The 16450-nt window shown below is 38.2% G+C and overlaps 1 protein-coding gene and 1 long non-coding RNA gene across 2 annotated transcripts in view; one reads left to right on the forward strand and one right to left on the reverse strand.

Moving 5' to 3' along the window:
* nbeab (neurobeachin b) overlaps nt 1-16450 on the reverse strand; it is a gene marked incomplete in the record, with an annotated part of 255493 nt that overhangs the window by 32885 nt on the left and 206158 nt on the right. The window contains 4 exon segments of the mRNA XM_036214796.1: nt 25-144; nt 1125-1265; nt 12720-12832; nt 15738-15853. Coding sequence (XP_036070689.1) covers nt 25-144; nt 1125-1265; nt 12720-12832; nt 15738-15853 — 490 coding nt within the window.
* On the forward strand, nt 6653-9165 carry LOC112150015. Its single transcript, XR_002919872.2, has 3 exons — nt 6653-7574; nt 7820-8015; nt 8167-9165. It is a non-coding gene; the product is annotated as an uncharacterized LOC112150015 (long non-coding RNA).

The raw sequence follows: 16450 nt of genomic DNA on the forward strand, positions 1-16450 counted from the left end.
AACATAAAGTTTTGTACGTCTCACCTTCACATCGGAGGTGTCCCTCTGGCAGCTCCTCCAGGAGCGAGCAATAGAAGAAAACGTGCGATCCGGATGGTCAAACTTGTTTTTATTGGAACAAAGATAGAAGGTGGTGAAAGGTTCCTATGAAAAAGATCAATATAAAAAGATATAAAAAGAGACAATGAGCCAGTTTAAAACTGTAGTTTAAAAGCATGATTATTGCACATTTTGGCTGCAACCGTTCCATTTTTATAGGCACTGAATAACATTTAGCATATTATCGTCAGCGTTGACATTCCCAGACCAAAGAAATGATTCCTCCTTTACTGTGTCCAGAGGGAGAATCAATTAGTGCTCTGGAGGACGTATAGCTACAACAGTAATTGGCTTAAATTTGGTTTTCTGCGGCCGGGATAGAAAGCCCCTGCCTTGGAGCTTGTGGATCACTCATCAGAAGAAGAAAGGAATTGTGGGAAAGACCCACTGAGACCAGTCTAATGGTTGTCAAGGAGCTCCCCTCACTTCATCAGCTCCATTTTGGCAATAATGAAGAGGGGTATCATATAAATTTAGTAAAGCTGTTTCAATTTTCCCACAAAAACAGTTATGAAAGCAAAAATATTTCATGTTCCTTAAGAAGCTGTGAAGGATTTAAGTGCTTTGTTATGGGAAGCACTCCGTAAGTGTGTGTGTGTGCTTTCTTTTCCACAGTAAATGAGGACAGTGCTCAGTAACCTTGATGGACATGTCTCCAACGCTCACCGGGTTGCCTGAAACACATAAACCTGTCACAGCAGCCCCTGTAAATCATTACCCAGCCACTCTTTATTTAGTTCACATATGCTGGTTTACTGGCCTGTGAAATGTGTTTTCTGAGCGCCATTGGTCTAACTCAGCCCCAATCAAATTGAAATGTTGAGCTGCTTCCTCTGCAGAAGCCGACAGACCTCAAAGTAACAGGATCATCAAGTCTGACAAGTGACAATCAACCAATGCAGGCAAAAAAAAAAAAAAAAAGCTTTTCAGGAGTCTGAGCTTGACTTCCTTCCTGGACTATTTCAGGGGGTTTAAAGACAGTACAACAGTCCCATCAACGGCTTTAAAGACGGGATTTTACTCACTATTCTGACAAGCCAGTGCAGGGTGGTGGAAGTGCTGGAGTAATGGGAGGTGTAATGACAAGACGGTGTCTGGTCGTCCTCCCATGTTCCATAACGGTCACCATAAAACGCAGCTCGCTTTGGATTCAACGCACCGACAGGCTGAACAAAAAAAGAGTCAAACACAAATGTTAGTTATGCAACTAAATAAATGGCAATCTTTTAACAATGCAATTAAAATAACACAATAAACGCAACAAATGCCTACCTTTGTAACAGTTGATTAAAATGAATTTGCAATACATGAAAATTGTGAAATATTAAGTATCCTTCTAATTTGTAGTTATCAGACACAATTTCATCATATTAAAAATGTTCCTGAAAAATGAAAAATACCAAAATAATAGTAAATTCAACTGTAGAGAGTTGATTTGATCAACAGATAATCATGACAGGCAAAAGTAAAAAAAAAAAAAAAAGGAAAAATAGAAAAAAGAAGCCAAGAGATTGTCGTAGTAATGATGATGTTAGTAGGAGTTTCTATTTCTATTATCCAACCAGATTGATCGGTCTGTGGCAAATTATTAATAGAAATGAATTGATCGATTGTGGTTTGTTTTACTATAACGCAAAAACTATCATCCCAGCAGACAAGACACGTGATGACAGCAAAAAATGATCAATCCATCATTACAGTCCAATATGTGGAAACACTGAATTTTACAAAGACATGTGATCATACAGTGTGGTAGAATGTTCTAATACTTTGTATTATTTTGATGTGGAGATCTGAACTTTTTAAACTCTTGTTTACTTTTTGCTTGTACACATATTTATTTACACTTGATTATCTCACAAGAAATACAAGGAATCTGAAAAGCGTCACCTACACTGTTCAGGTATTTATCTCTGAGTCACAACGGTTCCATTTTTGGCTAAATATATCCTGGATCAATTTTAGGTCAGTTAATTGGATTATTCACATTTACCAATAGCAACTTTAAATCATATTTCCTAACCACAAACTATGATATCAGTTAAATCGTTGTTAAAGCGAGTTTTTAACCCCCTACATGGAGGTTCCTTCTTTAAATAAACAAAAACAAGAAAATTTTAGTGCAAACGAGAAGGAAAAGTGATTTTCCTGCATATATTTAGTGCTGTACCATATTGTTTATAAGTCACTGCTGTTCAAGCATGGCAACTCCAATTGGAGCAGTTTCCTTCTGAAACCAAAACCTTTCTTAAGGTAAACAACTTGACTTTTACTCCAGTTATGTTTATATTTAACCAAACTTCAACACTGAGAAAATAAACTGAGGAGTACAGCCTTATATGTATATGCTGCATTTTATTCCCATTTGTCTAACTATGATGCCACTGTAGAACAAGAACATCATTTTTTTTTTCTTCTAAACATTTGATAACACATGTTATTTAAGAAGTATTTACATGGTACTTTTTGGTACCTAGTTAGTACTTACAGGGCGTCTACATTGTACTTTTTTAGTTCCCTAGCAGGTATTTATGCTGTACACACTGTATTTTTCATAATATGTACTTATTGATATGTTGTGTTACCATGTCTTTTGTAGTACTTACCACATGAAAGAACAAGTTAAGTACAAATAAAGTACTTTGAATTTACTTCTTACTGTATGTTCATGGTATTTACCATAGTAAGTAAAGATACTAAGTAAACAGAAGCTACCTTTGAAGTTTTGTAAAGAGAGGCCCAGAATTTACTTGACTTATTCAACAAGTTTATGTATGTTTCAAGGTACTCACCACATTTAAGAAAATAGGTATTTGTATACGTAGTTCTTTTGGCAGAAAGCAGTCAAATGTATGACACCACACCAGCAGCTTTTCCTATGTTACTATTTGTGGACAAAAATAACAAAATTGTTTTTGTTTATTACATCAAAAATATAAATCAAAGTGGACTTTTACAAATAACTGTTTTCAGAATCACAACTGAGGTCAAGTTTTCTCTGAGCCCAGAAGAACTACGACTGTGGTTGCTGTTCCAGACCTTTTCACAATCTGCATGTAACCTGAGGGCCTTTTTAAGACTTTGACATATGGAAAATGTGTGGCTCAGCAAATCAGTGAGAGAGTAAAGCATAAATATAAGGATCTCTTTGTGGTCCCAGAAGAGTGTTTTCATGAAGAGTAGCACCTTAGAATCAACATTTGCCATAAAAAAGTGTCTTTTGAGACAAAAACAAACAAAAAAAAGCTATATTTACTACCAAGAGGAAACTATTTCTTAAAGATTGGAGAACTTGTGTTAGAGAAGAATCCAAACAGGATTTTACTAATGTGCTGAAAGTCTGAGTAGCAGAGACGTTAGCTGCAGACATGGAGCTTTACCCTGGGATTTCTCTGTCAGACCCCATTATTCATGGCGACCTTAAAAGGTCCGGTTGAACCGTGTTTTGTTTGAAATTTAAAGGGGGGTGAAGGCATAGGTGACCAGGACGGCGCGCTGAGGATGGAGGGAGGAGATGTGAACGTCTCCTGCTAAATGTTGTTGGTAATCCGTGTGGATTAACCCCGGCTGACCTGATTTACACTCAACGCACACACATCAAGACAAACACTTAACTCAGCAGTCCTTCTGCTTTCTGTGTTCAGAGCGCTTGTCTGCTCCTGGGAACTGCAGACGGGGGCTGCAAATATCTATACAGTACAGTAAATACACACATTTGTGTTATTATAGTACAAATATTAAGTATCTGTTTATAGAAATAACACAAAGTGTGCCGATCAAAATATAATACGGCATACAATGAACCTTATTTTTTACATTTTAATGGAATGATCAATCCGAGATGTAAAATATAAAATAAAATACTAAAGCTCAGATAAAAATGTAACCAAAGCCTCATCTATAAAGTAAAATATTGCTATTTTTATTTGCAATTATTTTACAGTTCTCTGAGACTATAAGTGGCATCATTACTTGGCCAGAGCCTCATTGTAATAACTTCAATATTAAACCAACAGCATCACTAGCTTTCTGCCCCTTGGCAGTCCTCCCATTTTTTATGTGCCTTTAAAGAAACACAATTACCTTCATTTAATATACGTTTGCTGGGTGATATATTGCTTTTTCTTGGTTTTAAATCATTCTATTCAATATTGGAGTCTCAAAGGAGTATTGGAAGCCAATTTTTATACACTTGCTTTAGGAGCACAGGGAGAAAGGGGGTGCTGTAGAAGGAATCAATGAGAGTTCAACCATCTGGCAGCTGTAGGAAAAGTTATTTTACACCAATTTTTCAGTTAATGTGATTCCCTTTAGTGTAAACTCAGTTATAAATTGACCTAAATGTAATTAATTGTTGATTCTTGTGAAAATTACTGCAATATTTGTGGGAAATGGTGTACATTCAAAAAGCAGCAAAACTAAACCTCCACTATATGTTTTTTCTATTGGTATATCGTTCCTAGTGGTCGAACATTAAAAAGACTTTTCTTTAAAGAAGTACAGTATATCCTGCAGTGCAGCAAGAGCTTAATAGAAATTTGATTCTGGTTTGTGGGCGGAACTGTTGGGGCCATTGACTGTAGAAAAGAACTGGACAGTATGGCCCCTCCTCCTTAAATTTCTGTACAGGAAGTACCTGCTGACTCCAAGAAGCCAAAATCCCATAGACTTTATAGAGAAATAAACAGCTATTATACAGTCATTCTGTTTGTCAGAATAACCATTCTGGAACTGGTATCCTTTTCTTACTCTAACCCTTTTCTAACCCTTGATGATCCTAATTTTTTTTTTTTTTTTTTCATGATATTTCTCTGTATCTCAAGTTATTCAAGTTATAAATTGACCAATCAGATGGCTCAGTGAAAGAATGTTGTCCCCTCTGGCCCCCACCTGTATGTTTGATTGACAGATTCTCCCGAGCTCACTGTCTGTAGAAGGGGTGTGGACTTCCAACAATCGTACTCATGATTGGTTACAGTAGTTGCCATAGAAACATTAAATTGGACCAATCACTGTCATCCGCTTTCAAATAGCAACAATCGCATTGCAAAAAATGGCGACTGAATTGGCTTCATTTTGCTGGAACTAAAGGTAAGGCCTTTTCTATTGGTGACTTCACAGCCACTGTCCAGTTCTCTACACAGTCGATGGTTGGCGCGCAAGTTAGCTGTGCTAATTTCCCAGCATTCCTTTGTTTACACTCTCTCCCGCTAGCTTGAAGCACCTCGCAAGCCCAAGCTAACATTAGCATAGCAAAATAACCAAAACAGACAAATGGTGAGCAATGTTGGAGCAATCCAGCCGTACAGTTTACAGCCAGACGGCAGCTCAGACAAAGAAAATGAAAATGTTAGTGGATATATTTATCTGCAAGTGAACTTTGAGGCACCAATGGCAGTTACTGAGTCAAAAACCCAAGTTCCTGTTCGAGCAGGGTTTGAATAAAGAAATACTCAGAAATGCTGCTTTTATCTTAAAATATTTTATAAATGCCCTTCTTTATGGGAAACATGCTACAAGAAAATGTTAAAAACACAAAAAAACACAATTTTCTTTGGAGTGGATCTTTAAACTCTTTTTTTTTGCATCCTTTCTCAAAATTTAATGATGCTCCACATCAGTGTTAGCACAACAGAAGAGACTGAAAGAGAAGTTTATTGAGACCTACATAGATTTATGGGGTGGTAATAGCCTTCCATATGACGTCTTAGACCAGCTGGGTTGGGGCGAAAGCCACGAAATGTCTCACACTCCGTAAAACTGCTGCTAGTGAGACCAGAGCCGCTTGAGCTGTACGGAAAAACTTCCAGGAGATGAATGTGACAAGCGTGGAAAAGGGCAGAAAAGGACAACTGCAGGTAACACTGCAGGTTTAAGGAAGTAGAAGGAAACAATTAACATGTTAAAACCGGGACATAAACGGCTTTGAGATTTTGTAAAACAATTGGACAAAAGATAAGATAATCCCATATAAGGATTTTTAAGGTTTTGCTGAGATCTTTATGTTAGTCGGGAAAATTTTTCACAATTTTACAATAAAAATTTCTCAATTATTGCAGTTAAAATGTATTAAATAAATTGATTTTACTTGATGTTAAATTGTGTCACTGTTACTGTGCAACCCAGTCACACTAAATTGAGTTATAAAGTTTTAAAAAATGACCAAAACTACCCAGCTAGTTGCGACTTTTGTAATCAAAGTGTCATAACTTTAGAATTTAACAAGAAAAGCTACAGCTGCTCTGCAAATCTTATTAAACTAGAGAGCCAATTATAATTCTCAGTTGACCTTTTGCAGTGAAAAGTGTTATGAGCTTGTACTATTTAAAATGTCTTTGCCACTCTGCATCAGAACAGTATTTTTGAGAGTAACTGTTACCATTAAATGTACTTTTATACATTTGCGTCAGAAACCAAGAGGAAGCATATTCTCATTTTGTCTGCAGTGAAATGTGTGAAAGAAATGCCCAACTATGCAGAAACTAGCCTATTAGGACACAGAAACTTCTGAACAACTGACTAGGTAATACAGTTTATCTCCATACAACTAAAATACCCTCATAGGATTAGATAAACACTAAAATGTACGTTCACTGACCACTTAATTGGATGCATGTGTTCAACGGCTCATTAATGCAAATGTTTTATCAGCCAACCACATGGCAGCAGCTCAATGCATTTGGAATGTAGAAGAAAGATTGAAAGTAACTTTAAACATTGTATGGAGAAGGTCCCAGCTGATAGAAAGGCAACAGTAACTCAGATAACCACTGGTTACAACGGAGGTCTGCAGAAGAACATCTCTAATGCACAACAACCTTGAGGCAGATGGGCTGCAGCAGCAGAAGAACACACCGGGTGAAACTCCTGTCAGCCAAGAACAGGAAACTGAGGCTACAATTCACACAGGATCACCAAAATTGGACCATAGAAGTAAAAAAAAAATGCTGTTTGGTCTGTAGCAACATATGGATAGTAGGGTCAGAATTTGGTGCCAACAACATGAAACCATAGATCCATCGTACCTTATACCAACAGTTCAGCCTGGTGGTGTAATGGTTTGGGCTATTTTCTTGGCACACTTTGGGCCCCTTAGTACCAACTGATCATGGTTACAACGCCACAGCCTACCTGAGTATTGTTACAGACCATGTCCATCCCTATATGAACATAGTGTACCATCTTCTGATGGCTTCTTCCCGCAGGATATGGCAACATGTCATAAAGCTGGAATCATCTCAAACTAGTTTCTTGAACATGATAATGAGTTCACTGGACTCTAATATCATCCAGCGTCACCAGATCTCAACCCAATAGATCACCTTTGGGATGAACAAGAGATTGACATCATCCCTGTGTGATGTGGTCATGTCAATATGGACCAAACTCTCCGAGGAATGTTTCTAGTACCTCGATGAAGGAAATTGTGAAGGCGAAATGGGTCCAACCTGGTGGTGTACCGAATAAAGTAGTTGGTGAGTGTGTATAGCAATCTTTGTTAAACAACTGTCTCTAAAGTTTTGCTTTAAAAATAAAATAATGAAAAACTTAGACATTAAATGTAAAGTGAAATGGCTTTATTTTAGAATGCCATATATATATGTCCTTTATTAATTCTAACACTGATGTGCTTATCCTCTCCTGATGAACCTAAATCATGTTTATTTTTAAATCTTTGTGGAGCAAAAAATAAACTTCTTTTTTGTACTTTAACACTCAGATCTCACATGTAAGACAATGAAAACAACAGCCGACAACTGTGCCACACTTTTTTTTCTACGAGTTCATTCTGGAATAACACCTGACCCAGTGAAACGCATCAACACAACTGAGAACAGCGTGATCAAACTTAGACTGGTTCAGATTCAGTCAGCATCACTGCTGGTGACACACTGCGGGAAATAGTGAGGCTACTGGTGAGTGAAAGTGTCTTCTTTTGTTTGGTTATATCTAGGCTATCTCCAAAAGGGACGCAAACTCATTTATATTTCAGAAGAAATTACATTACAGTGTGTTGCTACAGTGCTCTGTCAGAAGAAGTCACAGTCATTTTGTTTCTCTTGTCAGAAAGCAGAGCTGCATGCAGCTGCAGTCTAATGCAATCAGGTTGCTCCAACTCATGAGGCGGCAGAAGTGCTTCCAAACATCCTGACTGTCTTGCTCAGGGTGAAGAATGATCCGGTTTGAAAATGTGGGGCAGCCAGGCTTGGTTTGTGTTGCGGGAAAAGTCTGTGGATCTTATCGAGCAGTGCACTGCTTATTTAAGTGATGTGAAAATAAAAGCTGTTTAATTGGTTTAAAAAATGTCACTTTTCTGTCCTACAAACGCCACATGACACACTGAGCTTCTTATGCCTGCTTTTCAATTCACGCCCCTACAAATATTACGAAGACGACAGGTTTTCCTCCATCTATCATCTGCTTGTCCTTCAATCAAGAAATAATCGTTAGAATCTAATGAAACACTTTGCTGCACAAATCTACCTGACATCCAAATATGCAGAAGTCTAGCCTGGAGGGAAAGCAACGCATAACTGACGAAGTGTTTCCAGCTCAATGACTGCTCAACCAGCAGGTAATTGCAGGTGGGAGCGAATATGAGTGAATAATATTTGGCAGATCAGACCTGGAGCATTTTAAACAATGCTGTCCATCAAGTGACAATCACAAACAATTTAGAACAGGTCTCAGGTACGACTCACCTGTGGGAAAAAAATGTCTTGAGCAATGGTTGCGTGACATACGGTGTGAATGATTCAGTTTCGAGTTACGTTTCGACATAATTAACCGGTACAGATATGCAAGAGAAATTTGGGAAGCCGAAAGTGGTTTGTAAAAAAAAAATTCTTCTGAGAAAAACGTTTTCTAATTTTCTGTGAACAGTCTCCCCACGTCTGAGTGGATTGTTCTACAACAATATCTAGATTCAATAAAATTATGATTTGAAGTGAACTGAGGGTGAAAGTATGTGTTTTCTCCAGATCTACACAGGTTCTATAGGACAGATAGAGTTGACGGATTCCATTCTGCCTCAAAACTAAAATAAAAAAACAAACATACAAAAAACAACTTTAAGAAACCATAGTTTAGAAAAGAAGACCTGTTCCTTCCCAATTGTAATATTATTTTTGTGGTTGTGAACTCATATTTTAGTCATTTTTATACATATTTAGAGCTCAAAGATGCAAATATTCAAGGTGTGGTTTCTGAATTTCAGATTGGTTGAACCACTGGATGAACCCAACTGAGCTTTAAACTTTGTATTTCCTTATTGTCATTTTCTACCCATCAGGCATTATCTATCCAGTTCATTAAAGGTCTGCATTGTCACAAGTCACTAAATGGATTTGCACAATTTGTTTTACCCTAGTCCATCACTCGCACTTTCTTTGTCTTCAAAAAAAGAGAAGAATGATGGGTAAATCCAGATTTTTAAACTTCAAGTCATGTAGCTACTGAATGACATCATAACTGATAAATTTAGCTTTTTAAAAACAGTCAGTGCACTTTTACCCAGCTCTGTTATATTACATTTTTGTTTAACCTTTAAAAGCTACGTTCACATCACCCTCGGGAACGCAAATTCAAGTGATGACTTCCAAAACAAAAGTCTATGTAAAGTCTATCAAGTCTATGTAAAGTTTATGCTAAGTCTACGTAAAATCTACACTAAAGTCTATGTAAAGTTCATGCTAAGTCTATGTAAAGTTTATGCTAAGTCTATGTAAAGTTCATGCTAAGTCTATGTAAAGTCTATGCTAAGTCTATGTAAGGTCTTTGCTAAAGTCTATGTAAAATCTCAACTGTCTATGTACAGTCTATGCTAAGTTTACGTAAAGTCTATGCTGAAGTCCATGTAAAGTTGTTGCTAAAGTCTATGTAAAATCATTGTTAAAGTCTATAAAAAGTCTATGCTAAAGTCTATGCAAAAGAATCTGCTAAAGTCTATACTAAAATCTATTTAAAATTGTTGCTAAAGTCCAAGTAAAGTCTATGCTAAAGTCTATGCTAAAGTATATGTGAAGTCTATGTAAAGTCTTTGTCAAGTCTATGCTAAAGTATATGCTAAAGTCTTTGTAAAGTCTATGCTAAGTCTATGTAAAGTTTACGCTAAACTCTCACATTGACCTGTCCCTATGTAAGTTGCCGTGACTGTTTTCGGACTCTACGTTTATAATGTGCGGCCATAGAACGCACCTTGACAGTTAAACAACGCTGAACTTTGACCTATTAGGAACTTGGATTTGGTAGTAATGCATGAATGGGGTCCCATATAATTCATGGAAGTGCCAATCATTTGAAAATTGATCATGGAGGAGAAATTTGCAATTGTGGTTTGTGCCTGGCTGGAATCCCATGACACCAAGTCCTTCATGTATCGGAATAGAGCTGTGAAAGAAAAAGCCTTAAGAAAGATTTGATAGAATTGTATCACTTTGGCGTTTTAGACTAAGCCTGTTCCAACTGTAGGTGGCAGACAAGTGCTTGTAAACAGCAGAAAAAGAAGAAGACGTCCCTCCATGCTTGTCCAGTGTGAACACCATGGGCTATACGCGTATGCAAGAATGATGATTTCATGTAGTCGAGGAGCTTCTTTAACTATTTGAAACATGCCGTTAGAATTAAAAATCACCATTAATATAAGTGTAAAGAATAAAAACAGAATAGAGAAAAGAAGTCAAAACAAAACACCGCTCTGAGCATTGTCCAAAGAAAGACACTGAAGCCAGCTATAATACAAACATGTCTCCAGAGTCTTTGCTACTACCGCTAATCTATAATTGAACAAAAGAGCAGACCAAGCAGAGAGGAAAAGTGTGGAGGCGTGTGTCCCTCTCTGCTACACTGCAGTGAACTTTTGGAGGAAAAAGCCCCAGGGTTCCAAGGACAACTGTCAGAAGACACGGGCTGTGAACTTGCGCTAATGAAGGCAGCTCAGCCCTGTAAACAGAATGGGAGGATGTCACCGGAATACATTACAATACATAACTGTCTCCCTTGGACAGCAAGGTTGCATGCGGCTCAGCCCTGATCAACCACCCTCAACACCCATAGACGCACATCCTGTCCACCTGGACACCCTACAGGTAAAGCAATAATTGCTGAAATGACACAGGCAAGGCATATCTGAGCTGTTAAATGAGGTGTTGAAGAGCACTGCTAAACCCTACACGTCCATCAATCATCGATTCTCAAAGAACCCTCCAACACTCTTTATGATTCTCAGAATTCCTGAAAACTGACAAAAATGGTTGAAAAAGGAGCAAAGTGGGACTCATCATAAATGTTGGTGCTTTAGGAGAAACAGGGGGAATGACGGAGACAGTGAGAGCTCAAAAAGGAATGCAGCCGTTTTCAGGTCAGTGAGCAGCAGTGTGTAGGAAAGAGAAGGGGGTGGGTGATAGACCAAGTAAACGAGGCCACAGTGTGTGCTAGACGGATCTACTGCCTTTCTCTGAGAAGTCACAGACCAAGCAAACAAAAAATAGAATTGTAACCACTCAGTGATGCCGGAAATAAAAAAGTCTTTGTAGCCAAATGCCTATTTATTTATATGCTGATGTCCAATTCTAAATGTTTATATTCATTAATTCAGCAGACACTTGTATTTTAAGCACTGAAACTAGTTTATTTATCACTGAAATAATGTATATTCCGTACTATAGGGCGGATTGGATGATAAAGCACACTAATAATGAATGGTGTTTTTGACCTCGTGTCATATGGCACACCTAACTATAAGTAAGAGTCAGAGATAAGTCAACCAGTCAGTCAAACTTTATCAACCAGATTCACAATAACTCTAGAACTTGTAGAACTTATGACAGACAGAACTGTGAGTGTGAACTTATCTGGAATTACATCTGCGACAGATCCTCTGTCTTGTGGAGTTCCTCAGGGCTCAATTTTAGGACCTCTTCTCTTTTCTCTATACCTCCTTCCACTGGGCTCTATCATGAGCAAACATGGAGTTTCCTTCCATTGTTATGCTGATGATTGTCAGTTATATGTTCCCATTAACAAGAAAGGTTCCTCTATAACTCCCCTCCTGTCTGACAAAAAATAGGATGGCCCTCAGTTTTTTGACTGTTAATGACCTAAAAACAGTAATGATGGTGTTTGGCCCAAAAGAAACCTTTCCCAGACCATAAAAGCACTAATATTTCAAACCTAAATAGTCCTGGTAGCTAAAACAAATACACAATATCACAAGATCAAAGCCCACTTTCCCCTGAGTCTGTGATAATAAAAATCAAGTGTTTTTGGTTTGCGGAAAAAAAAGAAAAGAGTGTATTAAGAAAGAACATATGTCTCTGATAAAGAAACCATAAGACCATTTTTAGGATGCAAAGCATCCTCTTTAAACTTTGCATTAAGACAATATGGCATGAGAAAGATGGGGAGTAAACTTACAATAGATATATGAGAGCATTTCAGGATTTTACAATCGACTTTCTGTACTTTCTGCATTCCATCTCAAGTGCTGAGACTGCTCATGGTTTCTTTGACAGCACATGCCGTATTGTTTTACAATCTAGCTCTAAATAAGGAAATCCCCTGTCATTAAATACATTTGTCCCGTAGTTGGCCCCTCTTCTACTTTTGGGGTTCATGTGTACCTTTGAGAGATCTCTGAAGTTCCTTGGTAAGGTCAGGTCCAGCTCCTCAGAGTCATAGTTGGTGAGGACCCAGGGAAAGACTGGGTACTGGTTCAGGTCATTGTAAGTCCTCCCTGAACACACAAAGCAGACCAAAATCTGTGAGTGATGAAGGGTTAGAAAGGAACAGAGGGGGGTGACAGCGGGGCAGGGTACATTTAAGGCTTTGGTTATATTTGGGGATCAGCAGGACGCATTTCAACAAGTCCTGATCTCAAAGCTCTCCATTAGAGAAACTTCCTTTGTGTTTCCATATGGGTTCTGCTGAGGAAATATACACTTGGAGGGGTGGGAATGTTTTCAGTTGGTCCCTTGACATGGTTATTCCTGCTGTGCGTTCCTGACTAATCGAGTGTGGGAGTCACAGGATGTAGGTTTTCAAATTTACAGAAACCATAATAGTATCTTTTTGTACAACTGATGTACTCATACTAGAGATTCTGAATATTCTGTGCTTGTAATATTGCAAACGTTTGAACCATACTTTTCCTTATGTGCTTGAAGGGGAAAAATTATTTGCAGATGGAAAAAAAATGTTGGACGAAGTCCATGGGAAAAGCTAAAAGAGCATTTTCAGTGATACTTTTCCTTTGAAGATGGTACGGATCCAGGCAGAAGGTCAGACAAGAGTAACAGTGTGACCAGAACGCTGTCGATCACTTTGGAAGTTCTGCTACTGGCCGTAAATCAGCCAGAACATACAAAATACAACCTGACCAATAAAGTAAAAGATTAATAGAAGTTTTTACAAGAAATTATCAACAATGAAGTAAAAAAGTGATTGCTTTTTCAACGACCATGAAGTTACACTAACAAAGTTTTATCAGAAAGTTTATGCAATCATTTATTTTCCAACTTCCCGTTTTTCCAGTCAAGTTTTCCTGGGAGACAGCCTTTAACAACACTCTTAACATGTGAGAAATAGTTTTGCTTCTTGGTTTGTTCAGGTTAGCTCTTCTGAAAACCAAAGTCTTGGTTTGCTTGCAAATGAACTCTGGTGTGATTCACTTCAGTGTGAACATAGACAGACTATCCAGAAGACCAAAGAGTGGAAGCGAACCCAAAAGTGGATTACCAAACAAACATTCTCATGAGAAAAACGCGTAGTTAGCGTGTTTTTTTACAACAGTGATGTAACACACACACCGTTCACCACCTTTTTGGCGGTCAAGTACATTTTTTTGATAAAGCCGACAGGTAAAATTTAATATAACAGGAATTTAATGCTCATTGAAAGAAGAATGTGGGTAACGTTAGCTTAAATGAGCCTTATTTTGGTCCTTTCTAATGTTTTCATCACTTTCTACCATTCAACGAATGGCTACAGCAGCTCCGCCCCAATTGTTCCTTTACACTTTTCAATGGACCTACAACCGATGAGGGCCCCTGAGAGGTACAGTTTGGTACTGTTTAATGGGTCCATTTTACTCAAAATACCGGACCGGACCGCTCAGTGGAAACAAGTCTTGGTTACACTTTTTCTGTCTTAAAAGTAATAAATATTTAGGGATAAATACTGTTTCGGTTTTTACTGTTGCCGGTAGCAGCCCATTACTTTTGAAAGGGAGCTAGTTGGAAAGTGTAGCTTTTTTGGTGTTGTTTTTGATGGTGATGAAATAATAGAAAAAAAACACGTTTGGCAAAAACATGCAAATGTGAGGAAAGCAGAATTGCATGTCCCTTTATTAAACTTTATAACTGAAGTGCAAATAAGACATTTTTTATGACATACAGTATTTCCGATTTTTATTTTGCATGTTAAAGGTTATAAAAGAGGAACTTATTTCGTTAATTATGAATAATTTCTCTGTATTTTAGGGATATTTTTTAGGGATCTGATCAGTTTTACTAATACCAGACTCACATTTTTGTCTAGGGAAGTTGTTCCCAATGTTTTCCAAAAATTGGAATAAATAAATGCAACATACCATCATTCTGGGACACTGCAGATGGATTTTTGGAAAGGGTTGTAAAAGGCGTCTCATTCTAAACTTCCCAAGTGTTCTTGAAAGGTTTAGAAGCCCGAGTATGAGGGAGGCAAGAGAGCATAATTATCCAGGTTAATGGCACACACTTGAAAGGAAACGATGGGCTGAGCAAAGGAGATGATTCCTGCGCTGGTGTGTAGCTACCAGTGCTAAGGCCTTGGTTGGGGTGGCGCGATGTTAATAACAGTGGAATAGTGCTTAATTAGAAGACCACTTCCCATTCACGCCTCTTCCCAGCACCTCACCCCCCTCGCCTGTCTCCATCTCAACACTATCCTGACATCCCTGGCAGCTCAGGTCATTACCGGGGATTTTTAATGAATTTTGGGCATGTTTTTCTGTCTGCCTTACATCTAATTAGCTGACAATAATGTATCGAACTCCAGAACGGGCTAAATATAAATATGCATGAATATGCAGCGAGATCGCGGATGACACCTCTCTCAGCAGAGTACGCTTTTCTCGTTCCCTGTTAGTTGCAGTTCAGATCAGAGAGTCGACAACAGAACCTTTCAACTTTGCAGATATTCCTGCGACTGTGTGTGTGTGTGTGTATACTCTCACAAAGCCAGGCACTAATTATCTGGCAAAATCTGCTGTGCCTGCTCTTTCCTTCAAACAGCACAGTCCCATGAACAGTGAAGTTTACCATGTTGAGCATCGCTTAGAGCTAGCACACATTCTTAAACAAATACGACATACCTGAAGCCACTTAGAGCATGTTTTCCAGCTCCACTGACACATAAAATTTATTGATCCTGATAGCTAACCCTAAAGTTATGAAACTCTAGCTGTGAAAAGAAGCACATAGATAATACATTAAAACTTAAAAGTTTCAGTAGCTGTAAATTTTACCCGGAAAAGGAGGAAAACAAGTCAGAATCTATCAGTTTAACTGATGGCTGTGGAGGGGGAAAATGTACAATATTTCCATACTTTCAAGTTTTCCATCACAAAGAAATGAGATAATTGCATTGCAATCAATCCTTACCAGCGATGGTGTTGAGGAACATGAGATACTCGAAGTTTGAGATTTCCCGTCGCTGCCAGCGTTGGGTCATGTTGGAGGATTTGAAAAGTTGCCGAGGGGTTGCCAGAGAAATACGCCTGGAGAAAAAGAAAAACAACACCAGCTGGAGACATTACATTATTTTTCTTTCAAATAAAACAATAATCAAAAATGTGAGCACAAAGCAAATCATTTATTTTAAGAGTGTTAGATCGTCAGCAAAAGAAATAAAAGGCTGATTAGCACTTTGAAAGTCTAAGGGGAGTCCAAGTGTTTGTTTCTTTTTTCCCAGTGGTCTTTGGCCTGGCTGTAGTCCTGTTTCTGTCAGAGAATTAGGTCAGTTCAGTCAGGGTCAGTGCACATCCACTTCGATGAGTGGAGCTCTGGGACCTCAAATAAACTCCACTTCTGGCCGGGTTGAACAGATCCACCACAACATGGTAGATGCAGCGCTTGCAACTCAACAAAGAACAACTTTTAAGTTACGTCGCATGCCCGGTTCATGCTGGGCATTGGACACACATTCAAGAACGCGCTAACAGCGCTTTATTGCTTTAGCCAATGGTGTTAGTGTAGTTACTTGTTTCTTTTGGTTTGCTCTTTATTTTAGTAAAAAAATTTCCATTTATTTGAAAATACTGTCCTAATTCTGTTTTTATTGAGATTTTGAGGTTCATGTCACATCCTTCACATTT

The sequence above is a fragment of the Oryzias melastigma genome, linkage group LG13, assembly GCF_002922805.2.
Source record: "Oryzias melastigma strain HK-1 linkage group LG13, ASM292280v2, whole genome shotgun sequence".
In the NCBI taxonomy this organism is placed as follows: domain Eukaryota; kingdom Metazoa; phylum Chordata; class Actinopteri; order Beloniformes; family Adrianichthyidae; genus Oryzias; species Oryzias melastigma.